This window comes from Bubalus bubalis, chromosome 17 (genome assembly GCF_019923935.1).
Source record: "Bubalus bubalis isolate 160015118507 breed Murrah chromosome 17, NDDB_SH_1, whole genome shotgun sequence".
Lineage (NCBI taxonomy): Eukaryota > Metazoa > Chordata > Mammalia > Artiodactyla > Bovidae > Bubalus > Bubalus bubalis.
This window is the reverse complement of record NC_059173.1, coordinates 30,738,475-30,762,031: the sequence shown is the minus strand read 5'-3', so window position 1 is coordinate 30,762,031 and position 23,557 is coordinate 30,738,475. Positions and strand designations below refer to the sequence as shown.

Below are 23,557 nucleotides of genomic sequence, written 5' to 3'. Positions count from 1 at the left end.
ATGTTTCTACATATGAGTTAGTTAACTCTACACATCTGGTTGAGTTAAGGTACACTGAAAAGCTCTGAGATTCTGAATGTGCAGTTATTGAGAATAGCTGGTCCCAAACAAGCTAATGAGAGTGACTCTCAACAGTGTCTGGAAACAAGGTTATTTTAATCAACATAAGTAGCAGTAAGTAAACCATGATATAACAAGTCCCTTCATAGATCTCATTTACTTAGAGAGGGAGGAATACCAATAAAATATATCAATAAAATAAAAGCAAGCCATATTGGAATACATTTAAATGTCTCAAAATATACTAATTGAGAATCATACTGCAGTGGGCTGCCATTTCCTTCTCCAGGGGGTCTTCCCAACCCAGAGATCGAAACCAGGTCTCCTGCATGCAGCCAGATGCTTTACCATCTGAGCCACCAGGGAAGCCCATGCAATATTCTAATTTATTTAATAGCTCCGCCGTCATGATCAGGCTAGAGAGCACATTATGTTAAGCACTACAATATACACACATTGCAACTATTTTCAGTAGTAGGAGTAAACTGTCATTAGCAACAAAACTGCATTGCAACATTCACAGCTAGCATTAAAGTCAAGGCTTACAAAAGGACCATAGGCTTGGCTTACACTGCAGTGCCTAGTGGAAGTGCCAAAGTCCTGCTGCCCCACTCACATCCAAATTACTATCTGTTGTCAGCAGTCTGACAGAATCACCTTCTCTCCCATCACATCTGGAGCACAACTGATGTTATTTGGAAAAGATACCAATGGTAATGCAGGATGAGACGGTCCTCAAACCACAATGTACCTCTTCAGCTGGACGTTGAAAGCCCTAATCTTCACTCAATCTCAGATACACTCAAAGATACTTGTGGATTATTAGAGATCATCATGTGCCATCTATTCGGCTTAATGCCAAGGTTTATCTGCTTGATTTCAACATTTTAATAGAATGAGCTCTTTCAGAGAGATAAGAGTATAAAAGAAGTGAAGTCACTCAGTTGTGTCCGACTCTTTGCGACCCCATGGACTGTAGCCCACCAGCCTCCTCCATCCATGGAATTTTCTAGGCAAAAGTACTGGAGTGGGTTGCCATTTCCTTCTCCAGGGGATCTTCCCAACTCAGGGATCAAACTCGGGTCTCCCACACTGTGGGCAGACACTTTACCGTCTGAGCCACCAGGGAATCCCATTAAGAGTATAAGAAAAGAAAATTATACCATCAGCCTATTGGGCTGGTTCCTTTAGACAGAGAACATAGGGCCACAGATCTTTTAAAAGCTAAAATACATTTAATAGATACAGAATTATTATTCCCATTTTAAAAATTAGGAGGTTGAAGGCCTTTGTTAGCCTTTTCTTGGAGGGCTTAACATAAAACTCAGAATTTCCACACATGATCATAATTGATTTCCTGACACAGAATTAACATAACTGATTTGACAGTCAGTTCTCAACTGTAAATTATGTAAGATAGTCAAGCTTATTTAACATAAAGCAAACTATAACACCATTTTCTTTTAAAAATAATAATTTAATTTTAACTAGATTTTGCTTCAATTTTGTCCCAAAAGGAAAATCAATTTTTATAAAAGCTAGATTTCTTTACAACATAGTGTTTTTCTCCAAAAGAGTCAGGAATCAATAAAAATAGATAGTGCCAAATATAGGGGTAGGGAGGGTAGAGGGGTAGAGAAAAGGTTAAGAACAGAAATAGAAAACAAACATATGGTTACCAAAGGGTAAGGTGGAGAGGAGGGATAAATTGGGATTTGGGGATTAATAGATATATATTACTATTTGTAAATTTGATAAACAACAAGAACCTACTGTATAGCACAGGGAACTTCACTCAAGTATTCTTTAATTACCTAAATGGGAAAAGAATTTGAAAAAGAATACATACATGTATATGTATAACTGAATCACTTTGCTGTAAACCTGAAACTAACACAACATGTAAATCAACTACACTCCAATATAAAATACAAATGAAAAAAGAGGAACAAAAATAGAATTAGAGACAGAGATGGGAGTAACTTTCACATAGCACCTTTGTATAGACCATGGGAGAGGCAAGGAGGCACAGAGTTTAGGTTGGTTCAATTACGACCAAAACAAGAACTTATGAAGCAGAATCTCTTACCCTGAAAAATTCCTTGGTGGAGCCAGAGTCTAATGTTCCATAAGCAATTTCTGTTTGCTTAGAAAGATCCTCGGCACTTTCGATGGGAGACACCATCCTCTCTACAGTCAGGAAGGCAGCTAGGTTAGCCGTGTAGGAGGAGATTATGATCAGGGTAAAGAACCACCACACTCCTCCAACAATGCGCCCAGACAGGGATCTGATAACAAGTACGAAATGGATTTGTAAAGTGAAATGAATGACCTCATAAGGAAACAAGTTAGCAGTATTATGCAAATATTGATTTATAGGGAAATATTTGATTTCATATTTTTTAATATATCAGCTAGTTCATGAAACTTAAAATTATTAAACTTTCTGGGCAAGGATTACAGATTCACTAGATCTGATGAGCTATCCAGAGGCAAAACTTTAGATTCCTGAAATTCTTTCACAGTTATTATGGCTACATGTAACAGGCAATTTCAAGAAATGTGTGAATAATCTATTCAATGCTTATAATATTTTATCTACTCATGATATAATTAAACAAAGAAGAGAATCTAAGATTAACAGCAAAACTCTGAAAAATGCTGACAAACAAAATCAAGTATCAAAAATAAAAGTATGCACCATAGATATGGCTTTAAACACCAAAGAAACCCTCCATTTAATCCTTCCAATGAAGTTTAAAAACACTCAAAAAAGGTCCAAAATTTCATTAGTATTTTGTATGTGCAGAAACATAGATTTTAGAAATAGTACAGGATAGAAATGGAAAAAAATGATACTACAGAGTATGACACAAAATATAATTCTTAACGAATAAAAATCTGATGCTTCAGGCATGAACTGTTATATCCCTGTTCCTTTGTGCCTCCTGCTTAAGGAAAAAAGAAAACTGAAAGAAAACAAATCAGACATTTAAAAGTTTGCCAAAATATAAATTTCTAGTTTGAAAAATAATAAAAATAGAAATATTATGTGACCATAAATTCTTACATAAAATACTTTTCAAAAGCTTGATTTACTTTAAACCCTAGATAGATAAGTATAGATGTAGGTATAGAAATAGATAAGTATAAATATGTAGATACAGAAGTAGATATATAGGGTTTTATTTGGTAAGATTTTGTGGGGTTCCACATATAAAGGTATTTGAGTAATATTTTAAAAAAACAATGTTTTTTCTCTTTTGATAATAACTCTATTATGTCTAACAATAAATCCTTCTATAGTGAAGAGGTAACACTTTTAAAAATTTAAATTGTGAAAATGTGCCAATTTATGACCTAAACTAAATTTCTTCACAGTTAATAATAAGAAATATACCTTTTGACGAAACACAGATACTACATCAATTATCAGGTAACATTTGTATAATAAACTACTCTAGAAGTGAAGAAAAGCAGTGAAGCTAAAAGTAAAGATTTTTTAAATAAAAGCATCTGCTGCTAAAATAAAAGAGAAAAAGAAACTGCACAATCAATGAAAAATAAAAACAATATGATGAAGAGCCTTTACCAGTATCTAAGAGATGCAAAAAATTAAACAAATATGATAGAACAGAAAAAGTTAATTCTCACATATTCTCATATACCTTGTATTTAAGAGGGCAGATTTGGTCTAAGCCCTTAAAATGGATCTCATTGCCTTGGACAGTATACATTGCAGGTTTATTTGCAATATATTTTAGAATCATTTCTATAAATCATTGTGTTTCAGTTGTAAGATAAACACAAGTTAAAGACATAATGCTGCTCCCTAATCCAGTATTTATGCCATATTTAATTAAATATGCTCATTTTTTGAAGTATGCAAGATAACCCCCAAAACGTTTATAACTTGTGCATCATTCAAAACAGAAAATTATTGAGCAATTAATTATTTACTTGTAAGTGTTTTCCAAGGATGAACTAAAGCTTCTGAAGGAGTTCCTGAGAAATTTTAAGTAGAGGAGCAAATTAAACGTTATGTTTTATGGTGACAGATAAAAATGGTTTCTCTTATTAAAAACAAAACTTTCATCTCTCAGTGTCTTCACTAAAGCAGCAAATATATATACATATTCTATCATTTTTCTCATCTCTATTAAATAACAATGAAATCTTTTAATCATTTGAATCACTTAAGGATATTGGGGGAGAAAACAGAAGTAAGCCAGAGAATAAGAGTCAACTTTGCATCTTTTTGCTCTCATAATTCTGTGGTCATAGTCTTCACAAAACTATAGTTACACTCTAAACCTAATTTCAGGCAATGACCAATTCACTTCACGTAATCATTCTAGATTAAAATTTCAATGTATTCTATTCATATAAATAAAATAGTTCTTTATCATATTTTATTGAAAAAAGATAAATATCTTTAAAAATATTTAAAGAGCATATGTAAAGTGTTCTATGCATTTCATGCATTACTATTAATATTATTTTAGATACTAAGCTGCTCTATCCTTTCCTAGAATTATCATCTTTGCATTCTAAAACATGATAGCTTGGTTCCTTTAAAAAAAATCCTTACATTTTCCAATATTAGGCAGCATGTTCAATTATCAAATACACATACAGCCATAAATTGAAAGGTTCATATGCTGAAAAAATTTTAATAAAGTGAATTCTCCTTACATATATATGTATATGTCTATACATATATATCCCATGGCAAATAAAAGATAACAAGGAAACATGTTATCTAAAATTGATATATCTTACCAGGAAATAAAAATTATTACATGTGAAAATGTAGTGAGTCATGATTCATGACTGAAACCATAAGCAAATAAAAATGGTCATATTTTAGGAAGCAGGCTTTGTTAAAATTTGAATGTCAATATGTCACGGTGGACCCTGGAAAAACACAGGGTTAAATGTGTTAAATGTGACTTGTACTCCAGCCCCTATGTGTAAATGTGTTTTTTGCTCCTCAGCAAGCCCTGGACACCCAAAAGAGTGACCTTCAGAGACCTGTTACATAAGGAGCAAGGCAAACAAACCTGAGAGTTCATCAATCAGAACCTAGGTCAGTATGTCCTATGTCATAATGAAACTTCATAGGTTTCTCCTGCTTATTCACAAGGCAGAGGATAGTTTGTGGAACTCTAGGATAATTGCCTTATATCTCAGGGGTATGGTAACATCAAACTTCAGTAATCTTCTTTCCAAAGATGAATCATTTCTTTATTGCTTATGAACCAGAATGTTCTCTGAGATTCCAATCTGGTTAGTATTTTTCTTTTTCATCATTAGAAACTTCTCTTTATGTCTTTAATGTAAATCAGATAAACTAAATATAGAGACAGAACTATGAATCTTGTTTTATCACAGATCATCATAATCATAAATATATGATATATGATAATTATTATCATACTTTATGTGTGAAAATTATGTCTCTCTATATATGCAGTGCAAATACCCTTGGTTTGGTTCTAATATAGTGCAGTTCCATAGAGAGGCCACAGAAAGCTTGATGGAATTAAGAGTTTCAGATCCACAAAGTTCATAAAGACATTCCATACTATTGGAAAAGTAAGTTATTGATACTTTCTGCAAACATGATATATTTCCTTTACCTCCCTGGGGGAATAAACAAAAAGACTGTAAAAGATACACAATGTTTTTTGAGTTTCACATATAGTTTTTTGAAATTAATTATTCTCAGCCCCCAAATGCTCAAAAACTAGCAGTAATGAAATAGCATTTAAAAAGCCACTGCCTCTACTAGTTATTAAGATATCCCGTAGAATCAAAGGAGGGTAATTGAACCCAAATTAAAGTGCGCCAGTAGATCAATAATCATTTAGGCTTTAAATGTGAAACTAATCACATCAGGAAAAGTACCTCTAAAAAACCAGACATGGCTATTATTCTGACTTATGTATGCAACATGCACAAAGGCAATGGGTGTTTTATGATATATTTATTCTATTTAGGCATTATAGGGCAGGAATTAAAATATCATGTAACTGGAGGTGTATGAATTTCTTCCATCCTGTGTGCATTACTATTTAATATGGCACAAATATTTGTAATGAATAAGTCGTCATCATCCCAACTATTTATTTTTAGATACTTGGAAAATATTTTATCATACATTCTTTTCAACTCAGCAACCTAACCTTTAAAAAACAAATTTTGTAAATACTTCTCCCATATCATTTCCATGAGCTAATAACAACAACAACAAAAAGATGGGATGTGTGAAATGAAGTTTTGTCGCTGTTTAGTTAGGAAGTAATGTTGCCCATTTTCCCAAATACAGGTCTGTGGATCAACACACAGATGACTGTAAAATGAGAATATGCAGCAAAAACACGGTACCCCTCCAAGAAGGCATGTAATCATAGGAACCTTATGCATTTTATAGCCTCTCCATGGTGTGTACAATTTCACCAGGGAAATACAGGACCAACATTCAAAGAACGTTGCTCAAATATTTCACAGGCTTATGCCGATGGTAAAAGTCTGTCCTTAAGAGTCTTACACTGCTTGGACAGACAGCTGGCAGCTGCTAACATCTTTACAGTGAATTCATAAACACCATGAATGTCCACTCGAGACCTAAAATGCACAAAGTTGAAGCAGGCGAGTAACCAACCTTGGCGAAATATCGCATCCTTGCTGCATAAAGGCACCCAAGGAAAACCAGAGACTATTAAAAATCCCAAATTCATTAGTTGATTCACTACTTTGTGTTTCTCTTCCATCTTCAAATTCCTCAGTGTGCCACTCGTAGGGGCTAAATCTGCTGACCAGGAATAAAACTACACTGACCCCAATGTAGGCAAAAACAATGCACATCCAGATCTCATAGGCTAAAGGATCAAGAAATGAAAACACTCCTGGTTTGGACTTCTGAGGCTTCTTGATCATGATAGAGATCCCGAGGCTCATAAAGGGCTTTGAGAAATCGATCACCTCCTCTCTCACAAGGGTGATGGTTAATGGAGCGATTGCAATATCAGCTTTCTGCAAGGGAAACAAAGGACAGTAATAGAACCAGGACTCCCAGTCAGGAAGGAATCATAGTTATGCTATTGGATCAATGGGTAGGACAGGAAATCAGGATATGGGAATGAATATTTCCCTGGTGGAGTCCCAGGAAATAATAAACAGAACAAAAGCAGTTTGTTCCCCAATATGCCTCCTTTTCAATAAATACAGAAAACACCCTTCTGGCTTGATTATGAGAACTATAACTGTATCCATGCCTTTGCGATCTTTGAAAAACACATATGGCCCATAGGCTTTAAGACAGATGAAGCCTGTCTCCATTTGCATGTTTGCTTCTGACTTCATCCTTCATCTTCAAATGTTTACAAGGAAACAAGACAGTATTCCTAGAGTAATGTGGGAAACCAACAACCTCAGATGTTGGTACTCTGCATGGAAGTCAAGCATTCCCTCAACAAGAGTTCAAATGGAATGATTTTATCTGTAAGAAGAGTGGTACTTACCCCATATACAAGTTCTCCAACCATCCCATTCCAAATTTTCGTGTCTGCATCCCTGGCCCCATACTTGCCATCCCCAACAATGGTCAACTTGTATTTGAACCCACAGTGTTTGGCGATTTCTGCAGCCAAGTCAACACAATAGCCCTCATATCGCTCATTGCCTTCAAGCATCTCATGATTTTTCTTCATCATAACATAGGGGGATTCCTATACAGAAAGAAAGTGCTTTAGGTGATCAAAACAGCTATATTAATTATCTGCTCTCATTGATTCAAATCTTCTGGTTTAATTATTTTAAATTATTACCTGTTAGCTAGAGACATTGTAGAATACAGATAGTGGAAAATATGAGGAAAAATTAATAATAACATTTCTGAACAAAGATTCTCATATATCTTTCATTATATTTCATTAATATGGCTTGCACCTGGCCATACCAAGTAAACAAGAGACTCAAAAGTTAGTATATCCCCATGTCATGTTTGTAATTCTTAGGGCTTGCTGAAAAATAATGTGGCTCAACATCTGTTTCAGTTAACTCTGGATTCACCACTGTCTTGTTCTAAATTAGGGCTACCTTGATTCCAAAGAACCATCATTCACCCAAAACCCTGTATCACTACTAGTTCAAGGATAAGGTTCATGTTCTAATCAGGTCCATGGGCAGTGAAGTGCAGACTGAAAGAGTTGTTGCCATGGTGATTACAGATGCTATCCTCTCAGACTTGAGATCAAATTTCCTTTATGAGATAATATCCTAGAACTATGCTACACAGATAGCTAGAGAGTAGCATTCCTCTTCAAACACCAGAAAGAAGAAGCATGAAAAAATGTCATAACATCAGCCTAATTTCTCCACTGGAAAGTGGCACTAAGCATATGTGGGGCCCAGTGAGATAGTTCTCAATAGCATGATTAAGACAAAAATCCTCAAATACCTAGCTTACATTTATTAAGACTTTCAAAGTGCCAGCTAATGTTCTTATTCAAATCCCTTACTAGCCTAACTATATTTTCTTCTTAGTATTGTTACCATAATGAATCCCACCAATTCACTGCATCACAGAAAAACAAAATAAGTAATTAGTAAATAATTAGTAAAACAAAATAAGGCTATTTTGTTGCAAAATCCTACACTATTAGTGAACCCCATTTCATTTCCTCCATTTTATTATATCAACAGCTTGTCATGATGACCTACATCTCCCAACCATCTATCCAGAGCCTCAATGTTCAAGATCCAGTTCAATGCTGTCACTCCATCCAACATACATTTACTTAGCACTAGCTACGTGCCAATTACTATGTGGGGACTTGGGGTTAAAAACAAAGGAGATCACCCTTGTCTTTCAGAAGTTCCCCTTTCCATAGGAAGAGAGAGAAGCTGACATTAAACCATGTATTAATAACAAATGTAAGGACAGGACTGATACCATTATTGAGCCATGTAACAAATGTAAGGACAGAATGGACCCAGAATAGTGTGGAAGTGGAAAGGTGAAACATTGATGGAATACAAGGAAGGCTCTTCCAGACTTTCCCCGTTTTTCACTTGTGTAAGCACCACATTGCATGCATGCTCAACCGCCCAGTCATGTCTGACTCTTTGTGACCCCATGCACTGTAGCCCGCCAAGCTCCTCTGTTCATGGGATTATATCCTGGCAAGGATACTGGAGTGGGTTGCCATTTCCTCCTCCAGGGCATCTTTCCTATCCAGGGATCAAACCCACATCTCCTGAAACTCCTGGCAAGCAGATTCTTTTCTACTGAGCCACCTGGGAAGCCCCAAACACCAGGTTATGAATTATCTATAAAGCTAAAGTTCATTCTTGAAGTGGAGAGGAAATATTTTGAATGCTTTAGCTCGTTGGTGATCCCTTGAAACAGAATAACATGCAATGAATGACTGAAACATTCAAAAACATCACCATATCAGTTATTGTCCTAAAACATAAGCAGAAATACTAGTTGGCAGATGTTTTTCTTAAGAAAAAATAATGTCAGACAGAGGCATATGTAGCTAATTACCAAAATAGTAGTGACAACAACGGTCTTATTCTCAAGCCCAGAGGTGTCATTTCCAGAAGGGAGTTCCGTGAGGGTAACAACCATTTTGTCAACTTCGCTCCAGTATCCGATCTGAAAAAGGACACAGAAAGAGTGCGCTTGGATACATGGCCTTTCTATTATCAAAGCACTGAGTTATTTCCAAACCCATGTCTGAATCTGAAATTACACCTATCCTAACTAGACTTGTCCTAAACACATAGCTTTGGAAATCCTAGCCACGGCAATTAGAGAAGAAAAAAGACATATATCTTTTAGATATGTGAATCAAATAAGAATAGAAAGGCACTGCAAAAACCATTCCTAAAGACAGATTGTCTCTTCATGTTCACTTTTCATATTCCCCAAGGGTAATTTCCATGGGAGTGATCATATAGAAACATAAAATTCAAACAATGGCATTTTAGCCATAACAGAAGAAAAAAAATGTTGACTTGAAAATTACATGCACATTTCACCAGCTATGTCTGGTCTCCAGAACCATAATCTTTCAGCTATAGTTCTTTTTCTTCTCATTAAACTCTTTCAACTCTACCTCTGTCTAAAAAAAAAAAAAGTATAATTGTTTTATTCATAGTTATTAAAATTGTTTCAGTATTACTTACCAGAAATATATTTTATTTAGAAAAAAGATTTTAAAATATATGTTTCTGGAGTTGTGGAGTCCATCTATGTGAATACATGTCTCCAGGACTCTGGAAGATGAGGTGGTGGGTCCACTAACCCACCTCCTCACACAGACAGAAAGCCCTCAATTCACTAATGATTTACCTTCCGGGGCCCATTCGTTTTAAGCTCCATGATGTTAATTGTATAATTTATTCTTTTTCCATTCTGGTCAAACTTGATATTTCCCGAAAGACCTTCAACCTGCACCTAATGAGGAAATGGGAAAGGATACAGTTATAAAATCACTTCAACCAGACACAAACTGGTCGACCAGAGGATTCTCCCAGGATGCAAGTCAAGAAAATGACACTCATTAGTTTTCTTTTTTTTCTTCAACCTACCTTTGTGTAGGTAGGAAATAATATTCCCTCTACATAAGACAGAAGGTATAAGATAAGAATGACTAATTCAGCAGGGAAAAAAAATAGTGGCCACCCTTAAGTTGCATCACAATCATTTTGAGTGACTGACCTGTTTGAGGGCCCTTTCTATTTCTACACCTTGTCCCCAGGGCACCGCTGGGTTTGCCAGACAGTCTCCTGCATTTCCCCTTCTGGAGATTTCAATTCTCTGCTTCCGTAAGTTTCGAAAAGCTTCAGTCATCACTTGAACAGCGTCATATGTCAGAGCAGAAGTATACTGAAAAGTATCATACATTTCATAAGAATGGGAGAAAATTCAATGACTTCCTATGCACTGGCTAACAGAATTCCAGTTGCCCACCATACGTGCCATATCAGAGTCCAAGAATTTAGACACAATTTCTACTTCTAGAACCCTCAGAATTTAAGAGGAGTAGTATAGAATATTGGAAATATGCATTGTCCCCTTGATTCTAAACATTTCAATTATATTAGCATCTCATCTATTTCAGGTTGATGTTTTCTGGTTGTGTTGAGTTTTCATTTTTCCAACTAGTTTCTCATTGCAGTATCACTTTATGTCCTGATTTGGTGATACATGGAATTATGGACTTAACAAAACAATATTTCTCCACTGTCTGAAGAGAGATTCAACTGGAAATATGGGAAGAATACTGATTAATTTCGGGATCTTTGCTCTTTAATTCCATCCTAGTGATGCTCAAATAGTCCACAGTGTTCTATCTTTGGGGTGTTTGTTTTTAAACTTCCCTAGGTGATCATGATAATCAATGAGAAGAACCACCACACTTCATGATTTCTATGTCCCCTCATGCTTCAATAATCTATGATAATATTGGTTCCAAGCTTATGATATTCAGATCTCAGTGGGGCAGCAGGATTATTTTAGGAGCTGAGGGTCAAACAGAAAATAACTACTACATGAAATAACTACTACAGAAAATAACTAAGCACCATCATGGTCTGGCTAAGTATTCCAACCCAGGGATCAAACTCGGGTCTCCTGCATTGCAGGCAGATTCTTTACCATCTGAGCCACCACAGAAGCCCAAGAATACTGGAATGGGTAGCCCATCCCTTCTCTAGGGGATCTTCCTGACCCAGGAATTGAACCAGGGTCTCCTGCATTGCAGGAAGATTCTTTACCAGCTGAGTTACCAGGGAAGCCCCCTAGTATATACTACCATGTATCAAGGTATGATGCTGCTGTCAGTAATGATAAATCACATTTTAACATAAAAGCTTTACTGACTGCTGAGAAAATTTCTTTATAAAGTATTTTAATCTTTAGGTAACAAGTACAGTGAAGCTGGGGGAAAAACCACAGTATCACACTGACCCCACCTCTCTCATCCTCTTGAGGACATTTTTTTTTCTGCAGATATACTGTCAACACCTCACATCAGCCTTTTTTCTCTATTGGATCATCTCTAATAGCAAATCCACTGCTCCAATATCTCCTACTACCAATAAGGAGGAAAGAAATACATAGGCAGGTAGATTAAATAGATAGGTGGGTGATGATCATAATAATGATGATGATGAAAGGTAATAGATAACTGCTTATTAGGTTCCTATACCCCTTCAATTTCCATCATCTTTTTCTGTTTCTTTCACAGGAACATTTGTTAAGACAAATTTTCTAAATTTTCACACCAACCCTCCTTGCTCTCTCTATGTGATGTCTTCATTCTATGGCTTTAAATTACATCCAGGTGCTCAAATGTGACTTCCTCAGCAGTACCCTTCATGCCCAGACCACCCTCGATCACTTTCCTTCATGTGACCTTGTTTATTGCCTTCATATTCACCGCCAGTATCTGAGTATCTTCTTCATGTATTCTTTGTCCAATTGAGCTCTTCTCCCCACTAGAACAGTTACTCTAAGGAAGTAGAAAGCTTATTTGTGACCACTGAATTCTCAGAGGTCAGGGCACATTGGGCACACTTAAGAGACTTACTTAGAAGGAAGGGAAGCAGGGAAGAAGGAAGGAAAAAGGGAAGGAGGGAATAAAAAACAGAGAGAGGGAGGAAGGAAAGAAGGCAGGTCAGAAATCTTCATACAGATTCTATCTTTACAGGATTCACATTCCCTCCCAGTGCAGTGAAAAGATATATTAAAAAAAAAAATTGCAATACACCATTCAGTTCAGTTCAATTGATCAGTTGTGTCCAACTGCAACCCCATGGACTGCAGCACGCCAGGCTTCCCTGTCCATCATCAACTCCCAGAGCTTGCTCAAACTCATATCTATCGAGTTGGTGATGCCATCCAACCATTTCATCTTCTGTCATCACCTTCTCCTCCTGCCTTCAATCTATCCCAGCATCAGGGTCTTTTCCAAGGAGTCAGTTTTTCTCATTAGGTGGCTAAAGTATTGGTGTTTCAGCTTCAACAGATCAGATCAGATCAGTCGCTCAGTCGTGTCTGACTCTTTGCAACCCCATGAATCGTAGCACGCCAGGCCTCCCTGTCCATCACCAACTCCCGGAGTTCACTGAGACTCACATCCATCAAGTCAGTGATGCCATCCAGCCATCTCATCCTCTGTCGTCCCCTTCTCCTCCTGCCCCCAATCCCTCCCAGCATCAGAGTCTTTTCCAATGAGTCAACTCTTCGCATTAGGTGGCCAAAGTACTGGAGTTTCAGCTTTAATATCAGTCCTTCCAAAGAAATCCCAGGGCTGATCTCCTTCAGAATGGACTGCTTCGATCTCCTTGCAGTCCAAGGGACTCTCAAGAGTCTTCTCCAACACCACAGTTCAAAGCATCAATTCTTTGGCGCTCAGCTTTCTTTATAGTCCAACTCTTACATCCACACACGACTACTGGAAAAACCATAGCTTTGACTAGATGGACCTTTGTCAGCAAAGTAATATCCCTGCTTTTTAATATGCCGTCTAGGCTGGTCATAGCTTTTCTTCCAAGGAGAAAGTGTCTTTTAATTTAATGGCTTCAATCACCATCTGCAGTGATTTTGGAGCCCCTCAAAATAAAGTCTCTCACTGTTTCCATTGTTTCCCCATCTATTTGGCATGAAGTGATGGGACCGGATGCCATGATCTTCCTTTTTGAATGCTGAGTTTTAAGCCAGCTTTTTCACACTCCTCTTTCACTTTCATCAAGAGGCTCTTTAGTTCTTCTTCACTTTCTGCCATAAAGGTGGTGTCATCTGTGTATCTGAGGTTATTGATATTTCTCCCGGAATCTTGATTCTAGCTTGTGTTTCATGCAGCCTGGCATTTTGCATGATATATGCTTCATATAAGTTAAATAAACAGGGTGACAATATATAACCTTGACATACTCCTTTCCCAATTTGGAAGCAGTCTATTGTTCCATGTACGGTTCTAACTGTTGTGTCTTGATCTGCATACAGATTTCTCAGGAGGCAGGTCAGGTGGTCTGGTATTCCCATCTCCTAAAGAATTTTCCACAGTTTGTTGTGAGCCACACAGTCAAAGGTTTTGGCGTAATCAATAAAGCAGATGTAGATGTTTTCTGGTATTCTCTTGCTTTTTTTGATGACCCAGTGGATATTGGCAATTTGATCTCTGGTTCTTCAGCTTTCTCTAAATCCAGCCAGACCATCTGGAAGTTCATGGTTCATGTACTGTTGAAGTCTAGCTTGAAGAATTTTTAGCATTACTTTGCTAGTGTGTGAGCCGAGTGCAATTGTGCGGTAGTTTGAACATTCTTGGGCTTCCCTAGTGGCTCAGATGGTAAAGCTTCTGTCTGCAATGCAGGAGACCCGGGTTCGATCCCTTGGTTGGGAAGATCCCCTGGAGAAGGAAATGGCAGCCCACTCCAGTATTCTTGCCTGGAAAATCCCATGGACCTCGGAGCCTGGTAGGTTACCATCCTTGGGGTCGCAAAGAGTCTGACACGACTGAGCGACTTCACTTTCACTTGAACATTCTTGGCATTGCCTTTCTTTGAGATTGGAATGAAAAATGACCTTTTCGAATTCTGTGGCCACTACTGAGTTTTCCAAATTTGCTGGCATATTGAATGCAGCACTTTTACAGCATCATATTTTAAGATTTGAAATAGGTCAACTGTAATTCTATCACCTCCATTAGCTTTGTTCATAGTGATGTTTTCTCAGACTCACTTGACTTTGCATTCCAGGATGTCTAGGTGAGTGATCACACAATCGTGGTATTTGGGTCATGAAAATCTTTTTTGTATAGTTCTTCTGTGTATTTCTGCTACCTCTTCTTAATGTCTTCTGCTTCTGTTAGGTCCGTACCATTTCTGTCCTTTATTGTGCCCATTTTTGCATGAAATATTCGCTTGGTATCTCTAATTTTTCTGAAGTGATTCTAGTCTTTCCCATTCTAGTGTTTTCCTCTATTTCTTTGCATTGATCACTGAGGAAGGCTTTCTTTATCTCTCTTTGCTATTCTCTGGAATGCTGCATGCAAATGGATATACCTTTCCTTTTTTCCTTTGCCTTTGGCTTCTCTTCTTTTCTCAGCTATTTATAATGCCTCCTCAGACAACCATTTTGCCTTTTTTGCACTTCTTTTTCCTGGGGATGGTCTTGATCACTGCTTCCTGTACAATGTCATAAGCCTCCATCTGTAGTTCTTCAGGCACTCTATCAGATCCAATCCCTTGAATCTATTCATCATTTCCATTGTATAATCACAGGATTTGATTTAGGTCATACCTGAACGGTCTAGTGGTTTTCCCTACTGTCTTCAATTTAAGTCAATTTGGCAATAAGGAGTTCATTAACTGAGCCACAGTCAGATCCTGGTCTTGTTTTTGCTGACTGTACAGAGCTTCTCCATCTTTGGCTGCTAAGTCGCTTCAGTTGTGTCTGACTCTGTGAGACCCCAGAGACGGCAGCCCACCAGGCTCCCCCGTCCCTGGGATTCTCCAGGCAAGAACACTGGAGTGGGTTGCCATTTCCTTCTCCAATGCATGAAAGTGGAAAGTGAAAAGTGAAAGTGAAGTTGCTCAGTTGTGTCCGACTCTCAGCAACCCCATAGACTGCAGCCTACCAGGCTCCTCCGTCCATGGGATTTTCCAAGCAAGAGCACTGGAGTGGGTTGCCATTGTCTTTGGCTACAAAGAATATAATCAATTATTTCAGTATTGACCATCTGGTGATATCCATGTGTAGAATCTAATATACCATTTAGTGTTATAAATTGATCCAATGGTTGATAGATATTTTTCTTGCTTATTTTTTAATATGAGAGATGTTACAATAAGGCAAATGAGAAAGTAACTTATGTAGAACAAATTACCACCTCCCTGAATCTAGAAATTGTTTAATACATCACATCTTTAGTGTTAAAAAAGGAGTGTGAAGTTATTATTATAATTTTTTCATGAAAAGTTTAGCTGAATTAGTTTCATTTTATCACATGAATGAATCAAATTTGATGGGAAAGTGATAGAAGGAAAGAAGAAAAAGAAAATGATTTTGAGACCACAGGACTGTGAATGATGCTGTTAGTTGTAAGATATACACATTTATTGCTAAATTTTCTTAAGCAATGCCACTGCAGGGATATACATGAGCCCTTCTTCACAAATCTACATTATCTCTTGGGTGGCTGCACTTTAGTTTCCTGGAAATACCCCTAATAGATGGATCTAAATCAAACCCATCTCTATTTTTCCCCCAAATCTGCAACCTCTTCCTTCAAATTGTACAAGCAAGAAATTAGTAAAATACACTGTGTTATATATCCATGTGAAAATCACTCATGTCCAAGTCTTGGCTACCCTGTGGACCATACAGTCCATGGAATTCTCCAGGCCAGAATACTGGAGTGAGTAGCCTTTCCCTTTTCCAGGGATCTTCCCAACCCAAGGATACCAGGTCTCCCGCATTGCAGGCATATTCTCTACCAGCTGAGCCACCAGGGAAACCCAAGAATACTGGAGTGGGTAGCCTATCCTTCTCCAGGGGATCTTCCCAACCCAGAAATCGAACCAGTGTCTCATGCACTGGAGGTGGATTCTTTACCAACTGAGCTATCTGGAAAGCCTGTCCATGTAGGCCATCTATATTCCTGGATTGAAAATGTAATTTCTGGGAGCCTCTCCTAAGAAAACATCCTCAAATACAGAGAACTTAAATACAAAGATATTAATTTCAGCATCATTCATAATGTGCAAAAATTATAAGGAATCTAAGTTTATGAGAATAAAAGAATGTTTAAAAACTATGCTTTCTGTGGAAAGCATATGTGAACATATGTGTGGAAGCATATATGTGGAAGCATTATGTGAACATTAGCTTCCCTGGTGACTCAGATGGTAAAGAATCCATCTGCAATGAAGGAGATCTGGGTTCGATCCCTGGGTTGGGAAGATCCCCTGGAGAAGTGAATAGCTATCCACTCCAATATTCTGACCTGGAGAATTCTGTGGACTGTATCGTCCATGGGGTCACAAAGAGGTGCACATGACTGAGCGACTTTCACTTTCACTATGCAAACAATAAAAAGTTCTATTAATAACGATTATGTAGCAATACAAACTGGAGAAGGCGATGGCACCCCACTCCAGTACTCTTGCCTGGAAAATCCCATGGACGGAGGAGCTGGTAGGCTGCAGTCCGTGGGGTCGCTAAGAGTCGGACAGGACTGAGCGACTTCACTTTCACTTTTCACTTTCATGCATTGGAGAAGGAAATGGCAACCCACTCCAGTGTTCTTGCCTGGAGAATCCCAGGGATGGGGGAGCCTGGTGGGCTGCCATCTCTGGGGTCACTCAGAGCTGGACATGACTAAAGCGACTTAGCAGCAGCAGCAGTAGCAGCAGCAGCAATACAAACAATACAAGCTAATTAAAATAAGTGAAAAACATTACAACTAAATATTTTTCAACAGAAAATTAGAATAAAAATAATTGCATCCTTTCAACAAAAAAGGGAAGAAAAAGAAACAAATGATTAGAATAAAATAAGAGGGAGGAAATATACATGATGATATTTTCTTGCCAAGTACTCTACAATATCCATGTAGCTTTAAAAAAAATCTGTATTATATCAAAAGCATTGCTTTAAATCATATCTATTTAAGAAAAGACTTCTTGGAGAAATAGAAATATCATGACAGCTTTTATCTGCCTCACATATCTCTATTCTCCTAGAGGAAAAAAATTGATTAGTTTGCTTTCTTATACAGCAATCTGTCTGTTGCTAGTTTAATTCTTATGATGAAGTTTAGGTCACTGAATTAGAAACAGAAGCCAGTATTATAGTTTGTATTCAGGAATTATGATCATAGTTAAAAGGCAAACTCTTCCTTGAGTCACCCTGCTCATACTACTATGAGAAATCTATAAAGTCATCTGCTAAATGCTTCAGAGTCTATAAATGCTGGTGAACTACATTAAAAAAATAAGATGAGGCTGAATCAACTAAAAGCATTTCAGTCCACGCAGCATGTTACCATTATGATTCAGGGCATGAGCTCACCAAGAAGAAAAATCCTTCCACCCTTTACCAAATGTTCAAATCTAATCAAGTCTCAAGCTTATTATCATTGTAAATTAATAGTCACAATCATAGATTCAATTCTGGGCTGAGAGAAAATCAACAGCCTCTGTATCCAGAGCTCCTTCTGGTTTATGTTCTGCATATGTGGCTCATTTATTTTTCTCAACAAATATGTTCACATTTTTGATTGTATAGTTAAATATTTCAATTTTATTCTACCATTCACTAAACTAGATGTAAATTAATTTGAAGGGAACATGATGGCGATGTAACAATCTCCTTCCTTGAAAACAAATGCATCATCTCTGTCCTGATGTTTATGTTCTGTGAAATTCCTCAGCTGACTTGGAAATTTATATTTCAGCGGGGTGCCATTATATGCTGTGGTGCTCTACCACAATCACTCCCATCCACACTTGAAGAAGAAATCTGGGGAAACATTTTTACGGTCCGTTTTCCAAATGCACTTTTTATTTCCTTTTTAAGTGTATCTTTATTGAGACTCATTTTTCAAAAGTAAAATGATCTATGCATTTTAAACATGTTTGTTTTGCCCAATAGTTATATTATTCAGTAACACATTTCTCTAATCACTGATAACAGAAATGTTAATCTTATAGTCAAAAAACAAAATTACATGAAAAGAAGTTCTGTATACATTTAAAATGCGACCAATATACAGAGGGTAACTAGGCTGTAATATAAAATTTTATGGGTCATAATGGCAGCACCTATTCTGAAACATATGTTATCTGCATGGTGCTTTAAAAATAGGGGAAAACATCAAAACATCATTCAAAAAGGAAGTACTAGGCTTTAGTATTATGAAACTGTCACAAAATTTCCTATGAATGGGTATTCCATATCTTCCTTGACACTTGAAACTGAATTGACTATAGTTTAGGAAGCATTTAATACACCATCTTCTGATCTCTATCAGAGCTGCCTCAAGCTCTGATTACAGCATTTACTACTCTGTTGCCTTGAGCAAGTTAATTAAAGTGTCTGTGTGCAAAGTTTCTTATCAATGAGATAAGCAGAACAATGTCTCTTCTATGTCATAGTGGAGTTGGAAAGGTAAGTGAGGGAAAAAGGAAGAATTCATGTTGACTTAGTTCTCTATGTGTCAAACATGAGCTGGGTAGTTTCATAGAAAGACCTTAAAAAAAAAAAAAACCTCTATGCAACAAATACTTTTATTCCAATGGTATAGGTGAAGATTACAAGTTATCAAGTTATATTTTACTCAGGGTCACAAAAATATATGGCAAAGGTGGAATTTGAATCCCGATCTCTTCATTTCAGGGATAATGAGGTGATGGGCTGTCCTGGTTTGCCTTGGCCTGTCCCAGTTTTGGATCTGAAAGTTTGGAGTCCAGGCACACTGGGACTGTTGGATTTTGAGTTTTAAAATACACTAAAAATCAAAGTTATTGACCCGCATGTTTGCCTTCTTTTTTCCTTTTATTACTATCTATCTTGTTACAAAATTAGCTTGTCTTTACACTGTTTTGAAAACCACCATCCTGATCTATAAGTCTCTGATCCAATAAGTTCAGAAAATAATTTTAATGTTGGCATATTAAAGGCCCCGAGAAATCCTGCAGTAAAAATTCCAATTACTTTGATTGGTCAGCATTGCCCAAACTAATAACCATTTAAAATTTTTCTTTAACATCAATTACTTTCTATAAAAATAACATTTGTATAACATACTTTGGGCTGTCAAAAGTTTTATAGTCCGATACATTTTATACAGCCATTTAAAAAAACAGCATCATTTATTTAGGTAAAATTATTATAAACTAGGCAGACACTTTGGCTCAGAGGGTAAAGCATCTGCCTGCAATGCAGGAGACCTGGGTTTGATCCCTAGGTCAGGAAGATCCCCTGGAGAAGGAAATGGCAACCCACTCCAGTATTCTTGCCTGGAAAATCCCATGGACAGAGAAGCCTGGTAGACTGCAGTCCATGGGATCGCAAAGAGTTGGGACACGACTGAGCGACTTCACTTTCACTTTCATTATAAACTAAATGATATCTCCCTAGAGAAACACATAATATAATTACTCTCAGTTTCTTTATCACAAAATTATCAACATTGCCAAAAATGATGAGCTCTAGGAACAATATATAAGCTTATAAGAAAGTTTACAAAGTCTCTCTTTTCTTTAAGCTTCTTGGCAATGGCCTGAAATCAACTAAAGCCATAGAAAAGAAAAAAAAAAAAAAAGAAGTACATTATAAACTTAAAATTATTCACTTCTCTTGATTTCGAATTCAACTGAAGTCTACCCTCTGGGAAAGAGCTGTCTGTGATAAGGTCATCACTGCTTTCCTCTAAAGCCTATTAAATACATGCCTTTTGTAGCTTCACTGAATAAAATCACAGAATCTTCATTAAGACCCAACATCACTGGAACAACAGGAACTCTCACTCACTGTCAGTGGAAATGCAAAATAGTACTGCTACTTTGGGAGACAGATCATTTCTTACAAAACTAAACATACTTCTATGTAATCGAGCCAACACACTCCTTGGTGTTTACCCAAAGGAGTTGAGACATGAAGCCCACTCAAAAAACACCACATATGTTAATAGCAGCTTTATTTATAATTGCCAAAACTTTGGAAGCAACCAAGATAGTCTTCAATAAACATGTATAATACCATGTATGAAACGAGTCGCCAGTCCAGGTTCGATGCATGATACTGGATGCTTGGGGCTGGTGCACTGGGACGACCCAGAGGGATGGTATGGGGAGGGAGGAGGGAGGAGGGTTCAGGATGGGGAACACATGTATACATGTGGCGGATTAATTTCAATATTTGGCAAAACCAATACAATATTGTAAAGTTTAAAAATAAAATAAAATTTAAAAAAATAAAAAAAATAAAAAGTTAAGCAAACAAAACAAAAAAATAATGTGAGGTACATGAAGACAAAAGAATATTATCAGAGTTAAAAAGGAGTGAGCTACGGAGCCACCAAAAGACACAGAGGAATTTTAAATGTAAATGACTAAGTGTAAGAATGATGCTAAAGCTGAAACTCCAGTACTTTGGCCACCTCATGAGAAGAGTTGACTCATTGGAAAAGACTCTGATGCTGGGAGGGATTGGGGGCAGGAGGAGAAGGGAACGACAGAGGATGAGATGGCTGGATGGCATCAATGACTCGATGGACGTGAGTCTCAGTGAACTCCAGGAGTTGGTGATGGACAGGGAGGCCTGGCATGCTACGATTCATGGGGTTGCAAAGAGTCAGACACGACTGAGCAACTGATCTGATCTGATCTGAAGTGTAAGAAGCCAATCAAAAAAGGGTACACACTATGTAATTCCAACTGTATGACATTCTGGAAAAGGTGTAACTATGGAGATAGTAAAATGATCAGTCAGTGGTGGCCAGGTGTTTGTGGTGGGAGGAGGGATAAATAAATGAAATGCAAAGGGCTTTTAGAGCCACGGAAATACTCTGTATGAAACAATAACAACGAAAGCATGCTATTATCTATTTATCCAAACCTGTAGAATGCACAAGACCAAGAGTGAGTGGGCTTTTCTTTTGTTTGATTATTTGTATATTGGATTTTAATTTTATTCACTTCCATATAACAGCATATATAAAACGTGGCACAGAAAAAAGCATTTATGAAACTTGCTCACTCCTTTGAGATTGGCACAGATTACATACTTTAGAAAAAAAGAAAAAGCCAACGATGGAAGAATTTTCATCTCTAAGGGTAGATTTTATTTGGAGATAGGCAAAAGTCATTTTGAGACTAAGTCTCATGAAATGTGGTAGGGAAAAGCCTGAACAAAACAAACAAACAAAACTGAAAAAAAGGGTGAATGGTAACATAAACTATGTACCTTGGGTAATTACAAGCCATGTGTCAACATAGGCGCCTCAATTCCAACACATGCATCACTCTGGTGAGGGAAGTTATTGGAAGACGCTGTGAGGTATAGGAACAGGGTACATATAGGAAATCTCTGTATCTTCTACTCAATTTTGCTGTGAACCTAAACCTGCTCTAAAAGTAATGTGTTAATTGTTGTTTAATTGCTCAGTCATGGTTGACTTTTTGCTACCCCATGGACTGAAGCACGCCAGGCTTCCCTGTCCTACCCTGTCTCCCAGAGTTTGCTCAAACTCATGTCACTGAGTCAATGTTGTCATACAAAATCATCTTATCCACTGTCATCCCCTTCTCCTACTGCGTTCAATCTTTCCCAGTATCAGGGTCTTCTCCAAGGAGTCAGCTCTTTGCATCAGGTGGCCAGAGTGTTGGAGCTTCAGCTTCAGCATCAGTCCTTTAGTATTTAGGACTGATTTCCTTTAGGAATGACTGGTTTGATCTCTTTGCAGCCCAAGAGACTCTCAAGAGTCTTTTCCAACACCACAGTTCAAAAGCATCAATTCTTCAGCACTCAGGCTTCTTTATGGTCCAACTCTTACATCCATGCATGACTACTAGAAAAACCATAGCTTTGACTAGACAGACCTTTGTCGGTATAATGTCTAATGTTTTTTTCTTTTTTTTTAAAAAAATATTTAATTTAAATTTATTTATTTTAATTAGAGGCTAATTACTTTACAATATTGTATTGGTTTTGCCATACATCAACATGAATCCACCACAGCAGATGAATGGATAAGAAAGCTGTGGTACATATACACAATGGAGTATTACTCAGCCATTAAAAAGAATACATTTGAATCAGTTCTAATGAGGTGAATGTTTTTGCTTTTTAACACTTTGTCTAGGTTTGTCACAGCTTTTCTTCCAAGGAGCAAGCGTCTTTTAATTTCATGGCTTCAGTCACATCTGCAGTGATTTTGCCCAAAAAAAAAGTCTTTAACTGTTTCTATTGTTTCCTCATCTATTTGCCATGAAATGATGGGACCGGATTACATGACCTTAGTTCTTTGTTGAGTTTTAAGCCAGCTTTTTTTTCACTCTCCTCTTTCACTATCATCAAGAGGCTCTTTAGTTTTTAGTTGCTTTCTGCCATAAGGGTGGTGTCATCTGCATATCTGGGGTTATTGCTGTTTCTCCCAGCAATCTTGATTCCAGCTTGTGTTTCATCCAGCCCAGCATTTCGCATGATGTACTCTGCATACAAGTTAAATAATCAGAGTGACAATATACAGCCTTGACACACTTTTTTCCCAATTTTGAACCAGTGCATTGTTCCAAGTCCAGTTCTAAATGTTGCTTCTTGATCTGCATACAGGTTTCTCAGGAAGCAGGTAAGGTGGTCTGGTATTCCCATCTCTTTAAGAGTTTTCCAGTTTGTGTGATCCACACAGTCAAAGGTTTTTTTTAATTTATCCTTGTCTTAATTAGAAAACTAATAAAAATGCAATGTCTT

The 23,557-nt window shown here is 37.2% G+C and overlaps 1 protein-coding gene across 5 annotated transcripts in view; it reads right to left on the bottom strand.

The window, feature by feature from the left end:
- The window catches only part of GRIA2 (glutamate ionotropic receptor AMPA type subunit 2), a 178,705-nt gene that overhangs the window by 38,141 nt on the left and 117,007 nt on the right, over positions 1-23,557 (bottom strand). For all 5 annotated transcript variants that reach the window (XM_006078205.4, XM_025267968.3, XM_025267967.3 and 2 more), the window contains exons 7-12: positions 10,796-10,963; positions 10,427-10,531; positions 9,617-9,727; positions 7,587-7,793; positions 6,728-7,098; positions 2,150-2,348 (exon numbers count right to left, since the gene is read on the bottom strand). In XM_006078205.4, the coding sequence (XP_006078267.1) occupies positions 2,150-2,348; positions 6,728-7,098; positions 7,587-7,793; positions 9,617-9,727; positions 10,427-10,531; positions 10,796-10,963 (1,161 nt within the window). The remainder of the gene's footprint in view (positions 1-2,149; positions 2,349-6,727; positions 7,099-7,586; positions 7,794-9,616; positions 9,728-10,426; positions 10,532-10,795; positions 10,964-23,557) is intronic.